Source organism: Diorhabda sublineata, chromosome 1 (genome assembly GCF_026230105.1).
Source record: "Diorhabda sublineata isolate icDioSubl1.1 chromosome 1, icDioSubl1.1, whole genome shotgun sequence".
Classification (NCBI taxonomy): domain Eukaryota; kingdom Metazoa; phylum Arthropoda; class Insecta; order Coleoptera; family Chrysomelidae; genus Diorhabda; species Diorhabda sublineata.
In genome coordinates, this window is record NC_079474.1 from 33124402 (window position 1) to 33151375 (window position 26974).

The 26974-nt window shown below is 32.6% G+C and overlaps 2 protein-coding genes across 2 annotated transcripts; one reads left to right on the forward strand and one right to left on the reverse strand.

Moving 5' to 3' along the window:
* Nucleotides 1–8259: 8259 nt before the first annotated feature.
* Nucleotides 8260–11023, reverse strand: LOC130441319 (protein FAM200B-like). Its single transcript, XM_056774980.1, has 2 exons — nucleotides 10330–11023; nucleotides 8260–8381 (listed from the first exon to the last, which is right to left on the reverse strand). The coding sequence occupies exons 1-2, from the start codon at nucleotides 11021–11023 to the stop codon at nucleotides 8260–8262; spliced, it is 816 nt and encodes a 271-aa protein (XP_056630958.1).
* Nucleotides 11024–16411: 5388 nt separating this feature from the next.
* Nucleotides 16412–26741, forward strand: LOC130447932 (protein cycle). The gene is made up of 9 exons (XM_056784989.1): nucleotides 16412–16594; nucleotides 17963–18076; nucleotides 20978–21049; nucleotides 24720–24957; nucleotides 25010–25102; nucleotides 25200–25317; nucleotides 25972–26133; nucleotides 26184–26430; nucleotides 26480–26741. The coding sequence occupies exons 1-9, from the start codon at nucleotides 16425–16427 to the stop codon at nucleotides 26739–26741; spliced, it is 1476 nt and encodes a 491-aa protein (XP_056640967.1). The 5' UTR covers nucleotides 16412–16424.
* Nucleotides 26742–26974: the final 233 nt, after the last annotated feature.

Sequence of the window (26974 nt, forward strand, 5' to 3'; positions counted from 1 at the left end):
TTGTCCATCCATCTGGGGAAATTGAGACAGGATTCAAATCTCTCTTATTCATCTAAAATGGGGTACAAGATCGAGTCTCTATTCTCTTCGACACCATTTCAATTTGAGTGAAAACTTTGTCTGGAGGGATAAATGTCATTGTCAAAAACCTTTTTACAATTTGTAGACAGAAACAAAATATGCACATGAAAACTCCAATGAATATCAAAATTACATGTGAAAATTAACTATACAGCAATCCTTAAATAGGTGGTAATTTGTTTTAAAAATCAATAACAACCAACGAAATTCGGAAAAAGATTTGATTTCAACTGGCAAATGATTGTGCATTTTTTTGCATTGTAAGTATTGAGCCCTTAACTAATTCTGAACGTGGAGTAGTGGTTAAAGGTCGTGCTCCGCGGTCCTAAGTGGATATTTGTTCCAAATATTTCTAAAATTGGAGAAACGTGCTTCCACGTTAGGCAAATAGATTCAAAGGAATCTTTGGGGTATTCATTTTCTCTCCAAGTGTATATGAACCAAAGGATCTTTTAATGATGCCTATACAATGGTAAGATTGTATTGGTACAGTTGATTTAATGTAATAAACAGTTTGATGTGGTATTTTTGGGAATCGAAACTGACGGTAAGTAAATCCGCTTTCTTTTCCTTGAAAAAAAAAACGATAAAGACCCCTTTTTAAGCATTGAATATTCCATCATCCCAGGCAACAAGGTGTCGTTTTTTCACTTCATTATTACGTAAAATTTCATCGGTAACTTGAAGTGACCAAAAACTTGTCATTTAATTACATAATTTCTACGTGATCCGTAAATATGACGTATGATATATAATATACAAGCATATGGTATAAATATATTTTATTTAAATTCTCTTATTAACTTAAGGATCTTTAATCAGAACTAACAACAGCCGGTGAGAATGTCAAAAATGTCAAATGTCACTCATTTATCACAGAATCAGTCAAATCATGGTTATCCAACCATAAAACACAGAACTCTCTAAGGTGGACAACCACACTCATTTTAATGCAGTTACTTCGGAATAAAAACAAATGAAAAAGCGGATATAAATCAAGAGTTAATCACAAATCAAATGCTTATATATCGGATAGTTTTTAACAAGTGACGCAACGGATTCTCTTTTTCAACTTCCGTACCCACGTTATCGTACAACCTCTCTTCCACCAACCTTGGACGATGACGACATTTTTAGTGATTTTTATAGTCAACAATATATCAAATAAGAAACTAGACGTAAATCACTTAATAGATAGGGAAGTTAAGTTGGTAATACTTCACGAAGTTCCCTATTATTTAATTGGGAAAAGCAGAGTTCAATTAACGTTTTACTCTTAGGTTAATTAGGGTTACAAAAAATGTTCTAATAATATTTCTTAATACATTTACTGCCGTCTACTGAGCCATGTAGAAAGAACTCAATATAGTCCTTAAATCAGTCTGATTCAAATGTCAAACTATCGGACATCTCTCGTATTTTTTTGTTTTGAAAATAATTATCCCCAGTAATAAAGAGAGTATTATTTCCAAATGTAGTGGAAGCTTTTATGAAAAACATAATTTCAAAATTTAATCACTCAGCTACAAATATGTATCTAATAAAATGTCTTTTCAAAATCGACGAAAAATGCTTATGAATGAGTATATCAAGTAAGTTCATTTTAAAAGAATAATTCATAAAAATATAATTTTTGAAAATAATCATGATGGTTGTGGACCATTGTTATAAAAATTTAATCTATTTTAGAACAATTAAATAAAACATAAAATCGTTCTTTAGAACCATGCTAGTACACGTTATTAATCTCTGTCACCTGTCATCCAATTTTTTAATACCGCGTTCCCTTTGTTCGGAATAAGAAAACATACCCAAACCTACCGGATAGGCAATAAACAATGCAGCCACGAACCACATAAAAATATGCTGCAAGATAAATTCTATTTATACAATTATTTCACGATTCTCCCGATTTACAAACTGACTTACAATTCATTTAAAATCTTTCTTTGATTTGAATATATGCTCTCGATTTAAGTTTTCATTCCAAAATACGCAAAAACTGTTGAATATATTTGATTTTATAAATTATAACCTCAAATATTATCATTGCTATTTGTTCTATTGGTTTCAAATTCAAATACGTTATTAATATTTATGAAATAAATAATTTTTAAATGTTCTGTGTATATTTATCAATCGGAATAAGCAAAAATATCTAATTAATGTTAACGAAAGTAGTTTCGAATGTCGTATAAGACAAAATTACATACATACCTAAATAGTTGCCAGGGGCAACAGTTCGTTATCTTAACAAGGCGCTCGGACATCTGATGCAGCTAAGAGAGACGTAAAAAGGCGTTATCGATAGGTGGATATTTTCTATTACTTTTCCAGACCTCAGGTGTGATTCTCGAATTACATATTTTGATGGACATTGAATACTCGGAAAATAGAAATTATACCAGGGTGAGAAAATAAGTATTAGATATATCCTGTATACTAGTTTTTGATGGTTTCAATATTTGATTAAGTCTACGCTCCTTGTATGCAGGATTATACAGCTGCAGGGAAAAAATTATAACAAAAATGGCCCCGAGAGATACTTCAGAATCAGAATTTTAGGCCCCAATTTTTTAAAAAGAGATCTTTTATTCAGCCCTGCGAATAAAAATCTAAGTAAGCTAGATCTGGAAATCTGGGTGGCCAAATAAATAAACTTTCATGTCCTATTCACTTATCAGGTTATATCACGACGAATTGCTAAGGGTATGTTTCGCAGAAATAAGCTTTATTGTCATTAGAAAATTATTCAATTTTATGGACAAAGCGAAACAATGTTATAATGGTGGTTATTAACCCCGAAGGTCGTAAAAAGACAATATAAACTAAGTTGAACCTACGCAAGGGCGAGGTTAATAGAAATCAAAATTACGTTCATAATATTGTTAAACATCTAAAAGGTAGCTATTATACACTCAGGAATTTATGTAAACAAATATAAAACACGATTGTTTACTATATATATAGATAGTTGTACATAGTTGAATATAGTTCAACCGATTTCGCTAATTCTTTTTTTTATTATATTCCTTGAAGTACGAGGATGGTTCTTACCAAGAGAAAAATTTGAAAAATTGCCTGAAAAAATCTATAAAAAACTATCTTCTATAATATAACCAAGTGTTAGTGGACAGTTTCAGGGAAGGCAAAACAATTGAGTGAAGTTAGTATCAATCAATGTTAATGTCAATGTCAATGTCAATATTTATACGATGTTAACATTAGTCAAACACGAATTGTCTGTTGTCAAATGTCATTTTAAATGTAAACGTCTCTTTGAAGTGCATCTATAATATTACAAAATTGGAATCCGACAAATTTTTATAAAATTAAAAAAGTGTTGTGCCTCCTAAAAGTGGCTGACCTAAAATTCATTATATATAATATAAAATTCATAAGTTGTAATAGAATTCGTTACTGTGTGTACATTCATTTTTTCTTTGTTATACTTTGACTTGTTACTATTTATCTGTTAAACCTGTTAATGAACAATATGTAAAAAAATGAACGTTTGTATATTCGGTTTTAAGAGGATTACATTTTAGTGACTCGGTTCATTTGTTAAAAACATGAAGGCTTTGAGAAATTATTACTATTCGATGTACGCCTGGTGCCAATTTAACATCAATCAATAATATTTTTCATATTTATCATACAAAATAATCCAATAACTTCGAATAAAAATATTTTTAAGGATATTTGAATATTTTGAAATAAAATTTTAGTACTTAGAGTCATTGCGGTTAATTTTCTCACTGAACAACGAGCTGTGAACACGCAGTATTATGCTAACTTTTTAAAAACAAGTTAAAACTAGTTTACTTATAAAAACGTCGCGATATTTCAATACGTAGTGCGATATTACTGCAATACAACGTCAGACCGCTTACAGCTCGGCTTAAGGCAATACTACACGATGCATAGAAAGTTTGCGTTAACATTCGCGTTCCAACGTACGGTTGAACTTTGGAAGGGAGGTTGGAACCTTACCTAAACTCACAAATAGAAGAAAACGTGACAAAAAGTGATAAATAGCATGCGAAAGATATAAATTATTTCACAATAAACTGGATGATACTGAACAATGTATTCACATGCAAGAGGACAAGAAGTGGGTGTAGTTGTACAATAAGTATTGGTTCCAACTTCGTTCCAATGTTGGGGTTAAAAAAAAAACGATTCCATGGCTAACGTTTTAATGCCAAAGCTGGAAGCAAAACATTCGTCGAAAGACATGTTCACTACAACAACATAATGCGTCTAATCATACCAGCACCCAACGTTGGAAGCATTGGAAGCATCGTGTGGTACCGACCAGAGCCAGCCAATCCAAAAAACCGACGCCATTGCATGGAGATGGACGGTGTTTGCCTTTCTTGGAGACGGTTTTTCCTTTTCAATCCATTGTTTTGTTTGTTCTTTTGTTTCGGGTGTGAAGGGATAGATCCATGGCTCTAAATCGGAGCAAAAATTCAGTGAAACATTGCCAAACACTCGATGGAAGCATTTTCATGACACTGTTTTTGTTCAATTGTGGGCAAACGCGACAACCATCTTGTTTTCAAATTTTCAGTTAATATGCGATGTACCGCAATTTTTGAAATGCCTACTATGTCTGTTAGTCGACAATCATCCAGTACAGCTTTGTTGATTTTCCTTAAAATTTTTGAAGTTGTCACCTTATTTGGTCAAACACTTCGATACACGTTGTCTTGCATCATGTCTTAAAGTATTTTTTCAGGTTAGGTTAGGTTAGAACGAATGGAAGTGAGGCAAAGTTAAAGTTAGTTTTCAAAAACAGTATTTTTTTTTCATATTTTTCCTGTGGATAACCTTAATTAAATAATTCAACAGCAACGTAGTTTCGTATGGTTTTTCAGCTTAAATGATCAAACAACTTTTAAAACATCTACTATTTTGAGATTTTTCGATTACAAACTCAATACAATAACAAAATCTGTGAAAAATATGATTGAAAACAAATCATTTTTAGTCTAATCCTCTTAAAAATCGAGTTTATTTTAATATGATTGAATTATATACCTTTTTAGTTACATTTCAAAAATGTACGTGAATCTGACAAATTGTATAATGTTCTGTTTAATAAATTTACGATGACGTTAACAATTCAACCATTCCATGCGTTTCTATGTAGCCCTCATCAAAACAAAAGCAAGGAATACTGATGAATGTCAGAAACATTCGAAATCTCCAACAGCTACAATTATCGTTCCATAGAAAATTATCATATCAATCCTTGGATGAAGTCTATTGGATATACAAGGTACGATCGAAATTTCCTTTTCCTCGTGTTTTTTTTTTGCTAACCCGAAGTTAAAAACCATCGACAGTATAAAAAAATACACAAAAAACAAATGAAAACCAAAAAAAAAGATCGTCGGAATCGAATCAAGATAACTTCCAGCACGTTATTTCTCTTCTTAAATAAGTGTTGAGTTTTGTATTGGAGACAGCTATAAAGAAGACCAAGGACTACTCGGCTTAGAGTTTTTCTTATCTATAAGAAATATTTTAATCGAGGAAACCAATAAAACACTCACAGAACTAGAAGAGATCAAGGAGATCAGTTCGATACTTTTTTTATAATAAGATTCGTCAAGTTGTGCGTGAGGTAACAAACTTTATTTCATTAATTTTGGCCATTGCAATAACGGATGTGTGAGCTGGTGCATTATCTAGATGAAACAACATTTTATTCTTAGTTAGATGCTTGAAAATCTGGGACCGGTTACCCGTTTCGGTCTCATAAATTTATTTTATATAGAAGTATTAAAACAAAATTATATTATAGTAAAATATGTTTGATCTTTATAAAATAAAATACAGATACAGATAAAAGAGATAAAGAATAAACTGAAAACTTATTCTAAATAAATGTAAGCTGAATCACAATGTGCAAAATATATGATCGAAAAAACACAGCACCTAATTTTACATTTCCATTCCGAAAACTTCCCGAAACATGTTAACATGTTCGAGGCACATGAATTTTTTACATTTTACACAATGAAAGCGGGTTTTTCTATTTCTTTTACTATCGCAAAAGTGGCACCTTCCTCTTTCAGGTAGTGGTTCTGCACTCGTTCCTTCTTGGCTATCTTCGATACCACAAATTTCTCTGATGCGAAGCTTTAGTGGCCGAGAAACTTGCTGCACCGCACATAGATCGTTATTCAGGATTTAGGCGGCCAAAATTATTTTATGTGATATTTTTATTACAAAATAGTTACATAAAAAGAATTCTGTGTTTGGAATAACTTATCGAAATTATTTGTTGGCGCACGGTGGTTAGGCGCACCTACTTGTGATTTTTTATCAAAAAATATTTTATTCGAGATCGTAGTTGATGTCAAAGTGTTTTTTAATATTATATTGAAAATACATATGACATACTCGCGGCTTTCCCCAAGGAGGGACAGCTGTCTAAGTTTTAGTAATACTTTCAGGTATGTATTATTAAATAAAAAAAAGTTTATTTTGTTCTAATAAGTAAGTAAATATATTATATTATTAAAAGGATCTTTACATTCGTTATACAATATTAAAGTTACATAAACTAAATAGATAATCACTAAAAATAATCAATCGTACATTGGAGAATTATTCATCTACATTTAAATTTTCGTCGCTTTCATCAATTTCCATTGGTCGGTTTGGCTCAGCAGGAATTAATAGCTGCATTGTCTAAGGCAAAAATAATTTTTTTTGGTCTTTCTCATGGAACTAATAAATGGGTCGGATGTTAATAGTAACCTATGATAAATATCTAAGTTGCATTCTTCCCTCGAAAACTTGCGAGCAAAGTTTAGACGATAAGACCTAAAATGTTTATTGCGGGCCTCAGCAGCTTCTTCCGAAAGTTGCCCTATCGGCAACAACGAATTTTCTATTATTGAAGCTCCATAAATTAAGACCTTATGCATCGTTGGAGTCATAGGATACCAGCCATATAACTCAACATATAGTTTCCATGGTGTATTTATCATATTTTGCTACGTCAATCTTATGGCCGCTTGATATGGCTTCTAATATCACTTTTAATATAATAATCAAGTCATAACTTATCCCAGTGATTTCTGCAGCCAATTCAGGGTTCTCGAAGAATCTTCTGCTGGTATTTCCATCGTTTGTGTTTCCGAAATTACTTTTTGGCATATCGACCTGACTCCTCTCTAAATCTTTGCTGAATATCAAGTTTCTTCTGCTTTTCTAGATTTTTTTCTTCTTCGGTTCGTCTCTCGCGATATTTTTTCACGGGCAATTTATATGCTAAATGCAGCACACTTTCGAATATCCGGATTCTTGCGTGTAAGGTCAAATTCCAGAGCTTCAGAGCATACATCATTTTTTTTTTGTTAAATCATTAAAATCTTTTGATGCAGCTCCACATATATAACATCTGCTGGTCGATTTGGGGTCTGTAGCTGCATTGCAGACCTGTCCATCAACCATAGTCATTTTAAAACTATGTTGAAAAAAAAATTCTCTCCATTGAGGTCAACTTTCGTCAAGTTTAATGAGTTTACACTATTCTTTACATAATTGATTTCTTCTTTTATGATGTCCGTAGATTCTTTCACGAATCTAAATCTTATTGGACGGTAATATCTAGGTGAAGATGGAGTTGGATTTTGCCACAATTCGTAGAGGCACAAATGAGCTTATAAAAATATTAGCATCAGATTCATCTTCGTTTGAGAGTCTTTGTTTAAACTGGGCTTGTTGAGAGCCGTCACAACCCCATTTGCAACAGTAACGAGTTCCTTTAAACGGCATCAAGTGCGAGTAAGGCTTCTTCTAAGAAGAGGGATAATCTGGTTACAGTGTGATCCAACAAAGATTGTAGGTTTCCTTCTGCGCAGGTAGACGTCACTCGTAATGACTCCTTGGGTGGGTAGCAATCTTCTTTGGTCTTCAATAATAATTCATAATGTGGATAGAATCTTTTGTTCGTTGCTCGAATAATTTCGTACTGTCTTCTGGTCAAATCGGCTTCAACAAACATTGTCAGTGCTTGCAGAGGAGTAAGGGGCTCTATTTCTTTAGACTTTGAATGTTTTTACAATCACTGGCAGACACAGAAGAAATTGTAATGTCTTTTAAAACAGCAGACGCGTTTCTTTGTTTGTAAAATTACTTGTGCCGCGTGAACAATTACTTCTTCGTCGTAAGATGCGCGGACTCCTTCAGTTTTTCTTCTCTTTGTTCTTTCGCTAGATTCGGTAAAAGATTTAGTAGGTCGTCCAACATTGTCACCCCCGAGCAGCCAGGTGAACCTATAACAATAAAAAAATAATATTAACCCAAAAACATAGAATCCGATTTTTTCCTATTTTTGTCAAAAAAATTTCAAACTCGTTTATTTTTAAAACTAGCGAAAACTAGCAGCTGATTTTAAGCAGTTTTCTTTATAAAACTTTATACTATATAATGAAATTAAAAATGTAACTCGGAAAGGTGCGGAAGTAAAGTTTTTTTTTTCGATTGAAATTGAAAAATAAAGAAAAAACATTTATAAAAAAGGGTATTATTGACGGCTCATTAAGTCATTTATTGACAATATATTTAATACAATTTCATATTAATTTAATAAAGGCTTACCTGAAAATGATATACGAAAAGGGCGTCAAGAACTTTCACGTGCAGTAAGTGCGACAATCAAATGGGTGGGGTTGGCTATTGTTCGTCAGGTATTCTACTATTCCAGGAAAAAAATTGTTTGTCATTAGTCGATTATTGGAATTTCGACTTATGGCCGCCTATTTCCTAGAAATCTACGTATGTGCACCGTCGATCGGATAAGTAAATGTAGACGCACCATCTCCATCGAATTGCGACAGAATATATCAGGAAATAATTAATTCCTGCGACGTTTAGGCTTGAGTAGAATATTACTAAAGGCCATCTCTGTGTGTTTCGAGCACAATTATGCATAACTGGTCGACTATATCTACACCGCCTTTGGTATGATTGTAAAATAATATAATTTCAGATTTTTGACTTTCTTCATCTATGGCAGTGCTCCGCAACGTTTTTTTATTCGTGGCACACCAAAAGCTTTTTCTGATTTTCACGGTACACCAAATTTAATAGGTATAAATATAATAAAACAACACGTATACACATCAGAAAATAATACATTAATTAATATTTTAATTCGTTTTATTTTACATATTTAAGTTATTATATGTACATAACATATATAATTAATTACAAAACTACAATAATACAAAAAAATAGGCAAAAAGGGTAATTAATGTGATACTTGAGCTTGTTTCAAGGAACACAAGTATTTTATATTGGGCTCGATATTTGATAGTGCAACTCGAAGTTCTTGATCGAGATTTTTTAAGCAAGACCGCTTATCATTTTGAATTAAAACAAGTGTCGAAAAGCTTTGTTCGCATGAATATGTTGTTGAAAAGGGGATTAAAATTGAAATAGCCTGTTTTGAAATTTGAGGATATTCATTCTTAACCGAAATCCAGAAAACATCCAATGGAACTTCTCCAAAATGTAGTTTTAACGTCCCGTCGTTACTCAGTTCAATAAACTCTTCTTTAAATTTAAGAGAAAATGCATCAACAGATTTTTTTGCATTAGTTGCAAAAGGATTGCGAATCCAATCATATTCTTCACTTTTAATCGAATGAAATGGGATTGGGCCAGATCGATAATTAATTGCCTATTTTCAATTATTGCATTATGAACCCTTTGAAACGTTTCTAAAGAGTTGTTTGTTACTTAGTTCATTCTGCCAAAGTTCCAGTTTATTTTTGAACCCTTGCAATTTGTCGGAACAGGTTAATAAATTTTCATTCGGACCTTGCGTTTTTCTATTAAGTTCATTAAGATGGTCGAAAATGTCAGCCATATATGCAAGTTTGGCGATCCAACTGTTATCTTCGAAGTGCTGGCCGAGTTCGGGCATATTTTGATTTAGTAAAAACTGATGCACTTCACAGCAAAGTTCAAACAATCTAGCCAACACTTTTTCTCGGGATAACCAACGTAGTTCAGTATAAAATAATAAAGATTTATGTTCTGAACCCATTTCTTCACAAAGCATTTCGAAAATTCTTGTATTTAAAGCTCTTGATTTAATAAAATTTATAATTTTGATGCATTCATTCATAGTTTTTAAAAGTTGTTCTGGTAAATTCTTCACCATCAATACTTCCCGATGTATGCAGCAATGTGTAAATTGTATTGCCGGTTTTTTACAAAATAAAAAGTTTTCTTTTATGCAATCTTCGTCAACAAAACGTACAATTGCAATTAATTGTGCTTGATTTTTAATATCCGTTGACTCGTCAATTTGAAGAGCAAAATTGTTAGCTGCGATCAATTTCAAAATAAGCGTGTTCAAAATATCTGTTGACATGTCGCCAATACGTCTTTTAATAGTTTCAGCTGACAGTGAAACCTTACTCACTTCCTGAACCTCTTTAGGTCCAAGCATAACTCGCACAATTTCCATACATGCTGGTTTAATAAGTTTTTCTCCAATAGTATGAGGTTTCTTTTCACGAGCTATTAATTTTGCAATGTAATAGCTAGCTTCTAATGCTTTATCGGAAACAGATACGGTCGACATCATAAATTTTTTTTGTTTTAAATTTTGAGCCAAAAGCCATTGAAAATATGACATATCCTTTTTAGCACAATTCGGATGTTTTGAAGTTAGATGGCGATTTAGTTTACTGGGCACCATTGAGTCGTTTGTTAATTGTTCGTTGCAAATTACACATAATGGTTTCGGAGCCGCTTCATCGCCGCACCAATAAAAGCCATAACGAATGTAGTCTTCGGAGTATTTTCTATTCACAATCTTTCTTTTCTTAGCAATACTGCTTGTGCAAGGTTCATCATCTTCTGCCGGAGAAGTAGATTGTTTTCCAAATAAAAATTTATCCATATTGAAATGGGCACAAAAATAAATCACGTTAATAACAAACACGAATGGTTAATTTATAAATTTCTGCGATTTAATTTATAGGGGTAAAAAGTGATCTGGTTGTATGTGTCCAGTAGAAATTCGTATCTAACACTGACAATATTATATTAGGTTCGTTCTAAATCCTAAACAACGCTGTCTGCTGACTATTGAATTCTGCGCAATCACTATTTTTCAGGAACAGTCGATATAAACATTGTGCAGGTGGTTAGGAGCGTTTCTATTGGTTGTGATGACATTTTTAGTTAGAGCCGTATTCGCAAATTTAATCTACCACAATACAAGTTCGATCTAGCTGCTACGGCGTTTGAGCTCTTGTTGTAACATTGTATTTATGCTTGAAAATGTAAAGTTTTCACTACGACCCAGACTACAGAGTCCATCTTCTATTTAGTGTGCTAAACAATTGTTATTTTATTTATGGTTTTGCATTGAAATATAGTAAGTATATACAATTCGTTTTTATAAATTGTAAATTTGTATTAGAGTACATTGCATTAAAATAAATATGTTGTGTAATTTCAAGCGGCGGCACACCGGTTGCGGAGCACTGATCTATGGGATCATCATGGTGGACACTACATAGTAATAAAACATTTTTATTTTTTTTTTGGAATATGGGACACTAAAGTATATTCTTTCCTGAAAGCAAACATGCTTGTATGCAGCGGACGTTTTACAGTATTTGCAAATTCAGATGGTATCCCGCGTTTGTTCTTTCTAATAGTTCCCATTACTGTCAGCTTTTTTTCTAGCAACTGGTTAACTAAATTTAGATTGGTAAACCAATTATCTAAAGTTACATTTCGGCCTGAGCCATATATTGGTTCACAAATTCGCATAACAATGTCTCCCGGAGAATTGCTTCTATCAAAGGGTCCCGGCGGTTGCTTTCCTACATAAACCTTGAGATTAGCGGTGTAATATGTCCGGGCGTCTGAAAGGGCAAAAATTTTGATTCCGTTTTTATTAGGTTTTGATGGAATATACTGTCTGAAGCTACATCGACCACGAAAATCCTCTAACTTTTCGTCGACCGTGACATATTCTGACATACTGTAACCACTTTTACAATTCTCGACAAATACGTCAAAATATTCTCTTATTGCGGCAAGTTTGTCAAGTTCCCTCCTTTGTGGTCGTGTGGTTTTATCATCAAAACGCAAGGCAGCCAGTAAAAAGCGGTTTAGAGACATTGTTAGACGAAAAATTTTCACAACAGTATTTAGATGATTAGCTTTCAATATACCAGCATGATATAACAATCCCATCAGAGTCTGAATTTCAGCTTTGTTAGTGATTATTGGTGCTTTCGACTACAATGTCCAACATTGGATCACTGATGAAATATTTCCATATTTCTAAGGGCTGCTTCAATGATTTTGTGGATAACCTTGAAATTGGAAGTCTTGTTATTATAATCTCGGTCCTCCGTCTAATATTTTTCGGCGGAACCGTTTTACCATCCTTACCTACAGATAAGTTTACAGTTCCTTCCTCTTCAGTTGCATCCTACTGATCAGAAATTTCTTGTTCTGTGTTTGAATCATCTTGCCTCGTCTCCAAGACATCTTCGTCTGAATCTGAAGGAAAGTCGTCAAAATCCTCTTCATCCTCCCTCTCATACTCAACAAATGCTATCCCGCTGAACTAACGTCGAACGGGGCCGAAACCGACTTTTGATTGCTTAAAGCAAATGCACATAATGCCGCGACGCGACGGTCCCACAGACCGGATGCGGGTACTGGAGGGTTAATTTCTTCGATCAAATATTGCAGTAAGTTCGTCGTTGATAGTCAATAAAAATTATCCCACGTACACCACAAAAAACCGACGACAAGATCTTGCCTGTAGATGGAACAGTCTTTGTCTTCTTCGGAGTCGGTTTTTCCTTTTCATTCCATTGTTTTGATTGTCAATTTCATCATTTTCGTTATTTCTTCGGAACTTAATGCAGCCGAACTTTGAGTGCTGTTTCCTATTTTCAGTATAATGTTGTACTGATTGGTTGCCTTCTATCAGATGACTTCAAATTCATTGATTTCATTGGTTGTCTTCAGGAGCGAACAATTGGCTGGTAACGTTGGTGTAACCCATTAGTTGAGATCGTATCTATCCGATTACGGACACGGTACAAAGAAAAAGAATTTTTCATGAGTTTTATGAAAAAAAAAAAAGTTTATTGGATTTTTTTTTATAATTTTTGTGACTCTTTTAATTGTTTCTGTTTCTATTTTCATATTTCTTTTCTTGATCAAGTTATCAATAATGTAGATGGCTTTTTGTCACTTTATGAAAAAGTTTTTGATAATTTTTCGAAAAATCTAATTATCTTCGAATTTCCGGTAATTTTTTGACGTAATTGTATGTATAACAGAACAATGGGATATTTATCAACGACCTTTAATTCCAATAAATCGTTAGGTCCAACAATAAATTGAAAAACAAACATCGCCGTTTCATGTGCATACATAATAACAAAATTTTAAATAAATTTCATTTGAATAAGTTGATATTACGCGAATTATAACATCTGACATATTTTCATTGGAAAATTTTTCAAAACATGGCGTATATTACAGGTTTGTTATTTGAAATGACAGCTTTATATAAAATAGCGTGGAAAAAAATGAACACACCTCTTAAGTTTCATTTTCAAATAACCCGCATTTCCCTAACCAAACTTTCCTTACTAATATAAACAAATTTTCTTGAACAAACTTATCTCCGAAGAAAAATTTAGAAAAGCAACTAGCAGACGGTATCAAAATCAAAGGAGTTGCAATCAACAACATAATATACAGTTATTATAGCAAATAACAATGAAGAAATGCAAAATATTATGCAAAAAATATAAATGACAAATGAAGAATTAAAAAAACAAATGAATGATTAATAGCAAAAGTCAACATCTAGTGAGCTTAACGATAAACGGTCAAGTCATACATATCATGGATGGAAAGAGTTTGGCGTTTAAATACCACCAAAGATAATCGTTTCGTTTCGTTTAACCAAGTTATCATCTTCAGAGACTGGAAATAACGCGCGTCAGACACTCTAATTGTGAGAGTTGGTGTGGTGGTGGTGAATTCAGATATTCCAACTTAGTTGCTTTGTTCTTTGGTGTAGAGGCTTGGACCACAACCAAGGCTACTTTAAAAAGATTGGGATCTTTCGAAATGTGGGTATATCGACATATTTTGAAAAGATCCATTACGCATTACATCATGGAAATTATCCAGAGACTTGGGAGAGAGAAGGAAGTCGTCTTTAGCCTTGTACAGTTGATTGTCCATTGGACAGTAAGAGGGGACGGCATTCATATTGCAGAACCTACTCCGGTGGTTAGGTTAGGTTTTGATTTTAGATAAAAACTGCCTATGAAACATACAATGAGTCCGTTCATGTTGAAATATCGGTTTGAGTCAACTCGTGGCTAGACATCCTCATTCAAATTTATCTGTATTAAGGCAAATGCTCCAAAGATAATAAAAGTGCAATGAAAAAATATGAAGAAGAACCAAAGAAAGCCCTAACCATATAGAGAAAGCTTGTTCGGAAACTACCAACGCGGGTTCACATCTGGAAGATCAGTCTTAGACCATATTTTCACACTGAGTCAAACGCAAAGAATTTGGTATGAATCTGACCTGTCTTACTCAGTTTTCATAGATTTTCAGAAAGCTTACGACACTGTGAACATTGGAAGGAATCACTTCCATGCATAAAAGGCCTGCGTGTACCACCGAGATACATTTAGATATTAAGAATATTGGGTCGTACTGGTTATATACGTAAAAGGGATCAAATTTTTATTTTTAAGCAAGTTTATGTTTATAAACAATAATTTTCATGTAAAAACTCATGATATACTTCTTACAAATCCAAATTAGAATCACAAATTTTGACCAGTTTTAAAAATTTGAGCTTTTGACCAGTTTGGTCTGACTTGACTAGTATCTGGATGTACCATCGACTTAGTAATGTCCGTAGCTAATGTTAAACTAATGGGAGGAGCTTGTTAATGATGCAAAGCCCCCGAGAATCGCCAAGCACGACATCAATTTGTTCGTGTTCAAATTTATTGAACATTCTAGCAAAGAAGTTTTCGGTTCAGTCTCAAAATAATCTTGGAATCGATAGATACAAAAAAATCTATTGAGGTCAAGAACAACGATTTAGATCATGGACTGTATCCGAGCTTCGTCATCGTTTACCTACCCAAGAACACGGTGTATATATTCAGGTGGTATAACTTGCAATGCCAGATGTGGAATGGCTAATAAGGCCTTAATCCAAGGTGATACGTATATGATGATAAATGTTAACGCTAAAAATCAGATCCTAGTAACACGTTAAGACCTAAAGCTGGCTATTGAACATGAGTGGTAATGTTTGCCTCAAGAGTTTATCTAAATATTAATAAAAATGATGAAACACATGAAGGAAACTTTGATTACAGCATTACCAAAGAAAGAAAAGCCTCTATTCACTTTGTATTACTCAAATAAACCGTTTTTTTTTCGACAGAAATAGTGAACTAAAACAATGATTAGTACGTGAGCAGCACGTGAATATCTCGGACGAAATAATATATATTTTTTTTCCAAAAATCATTCCATCGGCACTTACTAGAAATGTAAATCATCAAAACAAGCGGGGTTTTCGATCCAAAAAAGAAGTTTGAAAAGAAACAAGCCGCTGGAGTTGATGTAACTATAAAAAAGGCAAAGTATAATGCTGTTTCATAACTTCAAATACAAAAATGTGGGAATAAACAATAATATATCAAACTAATTTACTTTTCTTTCATCAGAAATACGCTACTTGTAATTATATAGAAATAAATACTTGAGACAGATAAAAACATAATAAAAATTGCCCAAAAAGTGATTTATATTCCTCAAAACATATTCAGAAATCATTAAATCCGTAACACATCATCACCATCATCAAGGTATTCGGTGAAGTACGAAAAGAACCAATCCGCTCGAGTTAAAAGAACTAGGAAAAGTATTTTCGTCGTGGCTCAAGAATGATAATAAAATTTACACAGATTTCTTGCTTCTTTCGAGCTTTTTCCATTCGTCAATTCAAAAAAATATGGTTAAAAAACGTAAGCAGATACGAGTACATGCGTATTGCAAAATTCAAATCAAAATCAACACCCGCTTTAATCTGCCGATATAAATTGCAAACGTAAAAGAACTTAATGTACATTTCAATGTCTCACGTACTAGTCAAGAACTCCGCTTCATTTCCTACCTGTTGAACGTATTTACGTTGTCACACAGATATATACACGGTGTCATAATAAATATTGTTATGTAAACGCGCTATAGTTGATAATTTTTAATTTGAAATGGTGGCGAGAAATTTCGAAGTTCGAGAAGTTTCTAATTCGCGTTTTTTACACGAAACAGACGAAGATGATGGTAGTTTTATCACTTTGCAAGAACTTAAACCGGTTATTGTGCAACAGGAATTGCAATCATATCAACGCAGTTATTATGAATTACCCAGTATGATAGAGTGAGTATTATATATCATATTAGCTGTAGATAACTATATTTTTGCTTCACCCTATATATGTTTTATTAACTGAACATTAAAAGTTATTTATTTCTATTTTTTATATCGTGAATTTCGATAAATCATCTCCAATAGCTTTTTCCTTAGACTTGGAAGAAGATTTTTACTATTTTGATTAGATGAAGATATTAGGAAAACATAATTGAAAGATAGTTGAAGTTCTTTATTTTTTAACTATACGAGGATTATCTGAAAAATTTGTTTCCCATAATAATCTAATAAAAAATCAAAATTTTAGTTGTTTATTTCATCCATAAACATTTAAAAACAATTATATAGGATAAAAAGTAATTCAGACAATCCGTTATCTTCATTCAAAAATTAAAATAAATTTTAAAATTCTCGTACAACTTTTTCTATGATCTCACTAGTTATTTTGTTAATTTCTTCCGTTATCCTAACTTTTAAATCAGCCTTATTATCAGGCCTACTGAAATAAACTTTAGATTTTGAATAACTCTATAAGAAGTAATCGAGAGGAATCAAATCAGGGGATCTAGCCGGCCATTGGATCGTTCCACGTCTTCCAATCCATTTATTGGGAAAAACCTCGTTTGAATAATTTCTGTATGTGTGAAATGCGGTGGAACTTTGTATTGTTGTCTACCAGCACAAACATTCATAACATAATTTCATCATTAATATTGTACAATTTCCTCTTCTTCTTTAATCTTATGATTTACTGACTTTTCCCAGTTTTCAAGCTTCACATACTAATTCAACATCTTCTTCTGCTATCCAAGGATGTTGACCATCATCTCTGACCATTTTATCCTGTCTCTGGTGGTCTGAATTCATTTTCCTGTGGTTCTTATCCCCCAATTTTTGATAATTTGATTCCCATAAGCCGACTGTGTATACCAACTATATCCAAGAGCCTTTGGAGGTCATTCAAGTTGTTGCCATTTATACTTTGAAGCCTAATTTTTGTGAATCGAAGACTTCTTGAAAGATGTTTTCCTAATAAACGTTAAACATGTATGGAGAGAGAACCTCTGTGCCTTTGAAAGTTCGTTTTCAACTCTGAACTACAGCTGATTAGTTTCAATACAGCGTATATCTTGTCTATGTCAATTTGTCTGAATATTTGAACGAGTTTATGGTGTTGCACTCTGTCGAAAGCTTTTTCGTGATCTATAAAACACATAACTACATTCTTCCGGTGGTCATTGCAGTTCTAAACCAGTACCTTTATGTTTTTGTTTATAGATATTATGATTAGATCCAAAAAAAAATTGAATAATCAATACAAATATCGCTTTTAACCTCAATAAATGTGATTTAGAAAATTTCTTTTTGTTGTTTCAGTGACCCCTGCTCATCGAGTTTATCATATCAGTCAAATCAAAATTCGACGTCTGCTTTAGATGATAGTAGCTCTTTATCAAGTTCAAATAACAGAAAACGAAAAACATATTTTCAGTAAGTAGCAAACATTACAATGAGTTTCTTAACAAATAGGAACTTCATAACATATTGAATTAATAAGTATGAAGAGGTGTTATCAGTCCCAATTGCCTGTAGTCCCCTTGGTCGTCCTATCCCATGAAGAATCTCGCCAGAAATATCAACCACACACCATATCTGATATTAAATAATACAAATATGTATATAAAATAACTTGTAAGGTTAATAGGAATTTCAATAATAACAGTTGTTCATCATATCCATCATCACCACAATTTTGTGGGTTTCATTTTGCTTCTGGCTTTTTCTGTAGCCCGTTCTCTTCTTCCATTATGTTTCAAACATGTTCATCACTTTGTTTTGTTATTGAAATACGTAGCTTGGTTCCGCTGCTAGATGGAAATCGCAAGATGACACACGTCGCCTCGTTTAAGAAGCCCAGTAGCTGTTCTTCCGTGAATCCGGTATCGCGTTGTCCCGCTGCCAGCTGCAGATTCGATCGTCCCTTACGGTTCGCCGAAGTTAACACCGGGCTATACAGCAAGGGCATTTGGCACTAAATCGTTGATCGATTAGCGTAGAACCAGGGGTTTTCGCTTTACCTAAACCTCTAGGTTGGAAGCCTTGAGTAGAGGAGTGTTGGAGATTGGACTTCCTTCCACACCAGTGATATGGCGGTGTTTGAGCTGAGCATCTTTAAAGACACCAACTAGAGCTTCGAAATCGATGCTTTGGAGGTAATGAGTTCCGTGGTGTTGTTTACTCAGAGCTTTCAGAGGAACGAGGAGGATTTGTCATGGTCTCTGCTCTTGCAAAGACTTTGGAATTTCGCAGGAGTTGTTCGCGATACCTAATTAGGATTCAGGTACCATTCATTCATCAGCACTGAGCTGTCCTTTGCACCGATCACCCTCCTCATGCCGCAAAGCCAAGGGGGCGTACGCTAGGACCCCTCACCAACTTTAAGGTCCAACGGCTTCTTCAGGGGGATTTTAGAACATAAAAACAAACACGAAGTTGGTTATTTCCTTTGTCAAATTTGTTGCGTCCACAATTTCATGCTTTTCCTGCGTTTTCAATAAAATATTTGTAAAAACTTTTGCCTTGACGCCCTACTTTTCAAAATTACTTAAAACTTCCTCAATTACACCTTTTTTATGGTCAATAGTTAATAAAAACGCGATCTGGAAATAGTGAGAATCAAGTCACAAAAACAAAGCAAAAGACAGATAAAACTTTGTGATTATTCAAGCAATCAGTTAAAAAATCATTATACAATCGAACAAAAAACCAAAAAAACTTCTAAAATAACTTTACTAACTCTAATTTGTCAATTTGGGTTTTTATATATTTCACATGTGATACAAAAGTTCACTTTAGAACACAATCATTTTCAAAATTTAATAAAATTGATTCTAAATCTTAATGTTTTAAGGAAAATAATACGACATAACCTAAAATATTTATTTATTTGTTTCTCCATTTACTATAATATGATCAATTTTATAAAAGTTCATCATTATTAACACCTGTTCACCACTAACCCGGCTTAAGTACAGAGTGGTCATGTAAAATATTTATTCATCTCAAGTTACTAAATTAATAAAAAGCAGTTTGAACTATCCAACGCCACCTATAGGTCAAATATTAATTCATGGTTTTTGAAGCTCCACATACTCAAGATTATTACCGAATAAGCGATCTTAAACATGTCGTAATGACTACGTAAATATGTATGTATAGAAATGGAGAATCTCCACTAGTGCCTCTTTGACAACTACCAACCAATTAGTCTTGAAAACAAACATCTAAGATGGATAATGAGTCACGTTCCCATTCGATTAACGCCCAATAATTAAGTTTCGAAACTAGAAGGACACTTGTTGGAGTTCTGATATTATACAGGTGTTCGAGTTATGATTTCTAAGAAAAAATTACCAAGTTCAATGTTGTAGGCTTCTTAGAACTTTACGCATGTTTAGTGTTCGAAGATTTACTTGAAATTTATTTTCCTACATCACCTATTGTCTAAGTATAGTCACATTTATAAAAATACAGTTAAAACTTGAAGAAAAACCTTCAAATAAAAGTTGTAAAACTTACACATTTATAGTAGCTATAGTTTAGGGGATGATGATAATTACATCTTACATTTTTGTGTAAAATTAAAATATCTATAACTATGATTTAAGCTTTAATCGATTGTCCAGCTTTAAAAAAAACTTTTCATTATTACTTTTTACACTTCTACCCAAGCAGAAACACTTCAAAGTAACTTAACCTAGAATTCGTAGATGAAGAGCCATTTTCTTGGAATATATAAATAATTTTTATTAAAAAATGTTTTAAATAACATTTTATTCGTACATTTAGAATATACAGTAGATTATTAACATTAATTGAGAATTAGAATCGTCGAAATTTAATCAAAAGTTGATTCGACATTTCACTTTGACTGAGATTGTTACTTAAAAATAAAAATTACTAATGTAGTTGGATCGGTTGAAAACACCTTGTAAAATAAGCATTGTAATCTTATTGATGTTTTAGATATTATAAAATGTAATAAATAGCTCTCAAAAGAACTGTTTTTAACAATAAATACACGTTCAATTCAAAAATTCTCTACAACCAACACATTAAATAAAGCTTACATAACCTCAAAATGCGGTAACGTCAAAATCAAGTTTTAGAACGATCAGTGATTAACTTAAAATCAATTATATTGTTGTCTCTTTTTACGATTACACTTGTTAATTTGGAAAAAACTATCACTTGTAGTTAGTCCTGAGAAGAAGATAATCGACTTTAGAATATCACATTTTTATTGATAGAAGATAGTATGTAGAAAATATGTCCGCCGTTTCTAATTTATTTTGCACATATTTTCAAATTTCTAACTCATTTACGTTTTAGCGACGATATTGAAGGAAAGGAAGATGGCGGAGAAGATAATAAGTCTATCAAATCAAACGACGACAATAAAAAGTAAGATTTCTATTTATATGTAATTTGTTCCAATTTGAAAATACCACTGTATATAGAGGTCGACATAAGTCCGACGACGCTCATAAATTTGGCAACGCTGTCGAAAAAGATTCAAGCGAAGCATCTTCGTGTTTCACTCAGTTGTGTCTGTGTCATGATAAAACGGGCGTTTTCAAAATAAATAACCAATACAAGAAAGTTTTTTTGTTACGTGGTATCTGCGTACGAACGCGGTTTTCGAAACTAGATTTACCGAATTTCCACAACGTTCAAAAATGTGGAAGACGTACCGGAAATTCTTAAAAACGGGCTCTGTTACCGACGCGTCGCGTTCTAAGCGACCTGTATCTGTGATAACTAACGAAAATATGGAAACAGTGCTGCTGGCCGTTAGTTTAGCAGTCGAACCAATTCGCAGTGCAGCTATCGGGAGAATGCTGAATGCGCTTTCTAATTTAGCGTCCCTGTCTCTTCCATGCACTTCACGAGGTTGATTTTGAATTTTAGGGTCGCGTGACAGGTCAAAGTTATCTGGAAATGCTCCAAGATTTACGTGGGCGAATGGACAACGATCCATCCCTCATTTTATGCAGGATGGAGCTTCGTCGCACTATGCATTAAGTGTGCGGGATTGGGCAGACGAGGATTCGTTGAGTGACCCGCTCGGTTACGTGACCTGAAACCCTGTGATTTCGTCCTGTAGTGCCTTCTCAAGGACTGCGGACAAAAGGACCACGCACCCTTCCCGATCTCCGAACTGCAAGAAGAATTTGAACCTTTTTTCGAATCCCTTTCCTAATTTTTTTTTATTTCATTATGACGCCGCACTTTTTTCGTCTTTAAGAAAATTTGTTGCCGGCCTCGGTATTAAAACATATCTTCTTTTTAGAGAATCCTTCATTATCAAATATATTTATATTGATTGAGTTGAAGAAAAAGTATAAAACTAATTTTCCAATTTGTTTCATTAACTTTAAACTTGTCTTCAATGACACTGCGCCTGTTTTCTAGGCGTGAATGGAAAAATGCATTCATGACATTTCCGAATGGCCTAGAGAATAGAACTTTTACAGATACACACTATCTAAGTAGATAATATGTTAAGTTTTAAATGCAGACCACCTTGAACCCGCTAGGGCTTCATCCGTTACGTAATTTTCAATAAATATATTATCCATTACATAGTACGTCGTAATCTGTGGGTTTTTTGAAGAAATAAAGCTACGAGGTTTTGCTTATATGATTATTTAAAAACTTTTTTATACATTGTTGTCAGATGTTTATTGTTAGTAAGTAGGATAGGGTATAAAATAAAACTTTTAGGACCATTTGGCAACGTTGTAAATAGAGTACATGTTGGATACTACTCTGATAACTTGGTTATCATAAATGATAACTATACCGTTGATACTAATAAAAGTTAACAGTCACATTGCCCTACAAACTAATTAAATTGCTTAGAATTTATATATTTTGAACTGCTTGACAAAAGCTCTTTCAAACAACATCAAATTTATAAAAATCGCCTAAGCAGAATCAGACTTAAAAACATTTTTTCATAGTAAGGTTCCCACTCTCCCCTACGTCTTTTATACTGCCTAGAATTTATTGAAGATTTCGATTATCGTATATAAAGTGCCACTTAATTGAATAAATATCATATTTTCTAATACGCCCTCTAGTGGTGGATCTAAAACTCTGAAAATACTTTCTTCGTGTTTCTCGTCGCCATTTTTATAATTTTTCCTCCCCTTAAGCTGTAATATAATCCGTTCTTGAGATATAGCCGACCGCCGTTATTAGTTGCCCACCCAGTAAAACCACTTTCAAATCTAGCAATTTTATATTATTTAAATTGAAAGTGAAAAGATCATATACACTTATAAGAATCTTCCGTGAATTTGTTATAATTCTAGAATTAGTTAGTAAGTGGAAAGGGAAAAGATAGATCATTTTGAATCAATTGGCAACGTTGTAAACAAAGTACATATAGCACAAAACATATCCAATTGTTCTATGACAGATAGCCAGTGTCATAGAACATCATTTTTAGAGTATACGAAGGTATTTTATTAAAATTTGTTTAATTAAAAGAGTAGAAAATAACTAAATTTGTTTTTAGTTAATATTAGTACAAGTTATTACTATAATATTTAAATTTCAATATTATTTCGATTTCTTCAAAATCTATTAACAATTATCTAATAGCAATAAAATGTTTCTTTTACGAACAACACCCATAAATAATTACAGTTATTTATTTTTATATTAGATCAGTAATAGTGACATTTGAAAAAAAATGTTTTCACATAATATTACATTATGTTGTAATCGTCTGATACAAATAACGGTATCCATAAACACCACGCATTCTTTTCATGTTTATCCTTGGATGCATTTATACCGTATTTCAATAAAATAAACGGTGTTTGTTAATTATTGAAAATGTCAATAAACGTTAAAATCACTTTTTAATGTTACATCAACGAAAGTAAAATTTTTTTACTACAAATTACAATAACAACTGAATTTCCATTAGAAATTATGCCTGCATTATATTTTATATGTCTCATATTATTTAAAAAATCCAAAATATTTAATTAGTTAATTATTAAAAGTAATTAACTAAAAAAAAATAACATCAATAACAAATTTTTGTGAAAGTACAAGGAAATCTGTCAACAGCGCGGCTATAATGAATATTCATATTATGACATTAAAATTACTGAACTACTGTTTGTTCTAATCTATAATATAACAATTATTTTCAACTAATCTTTTTACATCATTCGAAAATATCATTAATGTTGTCAAATAAATTAATATTTTCGCTGTTCTTCAAAAATTGACCACGTGTCAGCAGATGTTATCGCATATATTGTAAAAAATGGCTGTCAGGCATCAGCTTGGGAATGAATTACTTATAACGGACTATATCTTAAAAACATGTGATAAGGATAAATTTTTTCGCATTCGGTTTCAGTTGAACATCGTATTTTTCAGTTTTATTCTTAATTGTAAACCTACCCTTAACAGCTACATTTTAGTACTTAAATTTGAATGTAATTTAATAAATATATCAATGTTCATTGACTTCTAACAATAATTTCATTTAATTTTGTATACAGATTGAGATTTAACTAAGAATGTAACGATTATATACACGGATGTACTTTTATTTATTTATCTAATCGTGACCATGACACAACCGTATTTATGACAGAATTTACAATGTTGTCATATGTTAATTATTTCTGTTTATATATAATATAAATTTAGCAAAAATTTAAAAAAAAAAACTATACAAAGCGGTTTATTTCAAATAATAAAACGTCCCTTCATCTAGTTTAAAAAGACTCAAATGCAATAATACGCTTTCATTAAGTAAGAAAATACATAACCGTCACAAACCTGTCAACAACACTTTGTATATTGGGTTGCATATATTGTTGTCTGAAGATGCACATTGGGTTGCATATATTGAAGTCTTATAACCATATTTTAGGATATTATGGATTTTACAAAAGTCCCAATTCAAATTTTTATATTTAAATAATTGAAAACATAAATCAACCGCGAATATACGGCATTATTTTCAATTAACCCAAGATAAGCGAAATTTTTGTACTCAATATATAAATATTCGGAAATGTACAACATGTTTTTGTAGACAAAACCACAGTGAAGTTGAGAAACGTAGAAGGGATAAAATGAACACTTACATCACAGAGCTCTCTTCTATGGTTCCGATGTGTCACGCGATGTCCAGAAAATTGGATAAACTAACTGTTTTAAGAATGGCTGTGCAACATTTGAAGTCTATTAGAGGGGCCCTACCTTCCTATACAGAAGGTCATTATAAACCATCACTACTATCTGATCAAGAATTAAAACACATCATTTTACAGGTGAGTTATCAAAATAATGGGGTTTTCAATTGGTTTTCCCGTCAATTTTTAGGCTGCTGATGGTTTTTTATTCGTAGTTGGGTGCGATCGAGGTAGAATTTTATACGTTTCAGAATCTGTGTCAAAAGTACTCAATTATTCGCAGGTAATTACTTCAATTGAAAAAGAAAATAAAAATTTTTCTCTTTTCAGTTTTCCATATTACACTTTTTGACCGCAGAATCTGATATATTTTATTATAGGGTGATCTTTTAGGCCAAAGTCTTTTTGATATTTTACACCCAAAAGATGTTGCCAAAGTTAAAGAACAGTTGTCTTCGTCTGATATTAACCCCAGAGAAAGACTGATCGATGCCAAGAGTAAGTATGTGATTCTTAACTTTTTTTTCTCATTTGGTAATATACTTTGTATTAAATCACGACTTTTTTATTTTGTTCATTAACATAAAGCAATTCTTTGAAAATAGTAGCTACTAAATTAATCAATCTCACGTTTTAGGAAATCCGACAACAACGCTTTTTATCTACTTGTGTATATTTGAAGCATATAAAAAATATTTTAATATCTCTGTTTTTTGAATAAAGATTATTTTATGAAAATAGCTTGATAAGTTGGAAATTTTATTTAAAATAAGGAGAAACAGATATTTTTCATCGTCTCATTATTTCATATTTGATATACTTTCTAATTATTTAGCCTGGCAACACTGCAACTTATTATGCACCCCACGACAATATCTTCAAGGTTAAGATAGTTTTTGCGGGAAATATAAAACTATTGGTAATTTGACAAACAGTTGAAGAAATTTCTGAAATAGTTATTTATCATAATTAAGAATTTTTCATTTTTTAGTTATAAATCAGTTAATCGTATATACCTGAAGCTTAAATTCAACTTTGTTACCAAACATAGTTAGAGTAGGAATTTTACACAACGTTGCCAAGTCGATCAAGATTTTGAAATAGACAAAAAAATTGATTATTAATTCACAATCTAGTAGTAATCTTTTCCAGCTATGCTTCCTGTCAAAACAGACGTTCCCCAAGGAGCGTCCCGCTTATGCCCCGGTGCTCGACGTTCATTTTTTTGTAGAATGAAATGTAATGTTTCTTCACAAGTAAAAGAAGAAGCTGACACTACTACCGGTTACCATAGACGGAAAAAATACAATTCAGGTTAAAATACAATAATTTAACTTCTGTTTTCAAAAAAAAATCTATTCCAGATAAAAAATATAACGTTATTCAATGTACGGGTTACTTAAAATCGTGGGCACCAGCCAAAATTGGTTTAGATGAACAAGAAGAAGGAGACGGGGAAACATGTAATTTATCGTGTTTAGTTGCCGTTGGAAGAATTCTTCCACATATATCGACAGTTGCTGCCAACTGTCAAGGAAGGCATAATATTAGACATATACAATTCATATCTCGACATGCTTTAGACGGAAAGTTTTTATTCATCGACCAAAGGTAGATACGGGGTTTAGTTAAAACATTCCGGTAAACGAAATGGTTTCAGGTCGACTCTGGTTTTGGGATTTCTTCCTCAAGAACTACTAGGTACTTCGATGTATGAATATTTTCACCACGAGGATATTCAGTCTTTGGCGGATTATCATAAAGTGGCTTTACAAAGTACAAATTCTGTTACGACTGAAGTGTATAGATTTAGAACGAAAAGCGGTGGTTTCATTAAGATACAGAGCGAGTGGAAGGCGTTCAAAAACCCGTGGACCAAAGAAATAGAGAATTTTATATCCAAAAATAATCTCATCCTGTAAGTACGTTTTCTAAATTAATTATTCTAATAAACTTGATGATGAACTCTCAAATTTTTATCAAAATATCAGTTATTTATTCTTTTTTAATATTATCACTATTTTTATGACATTATAAATTTATGTAAGACTTGTATAAAACTTTTGGAATAACCCCCATATTTTCATTTCATGCTAATTATACGAGTGCAATGATGCCAGATTTATTGCACATAAACAAAAAATTATTGTTTTCT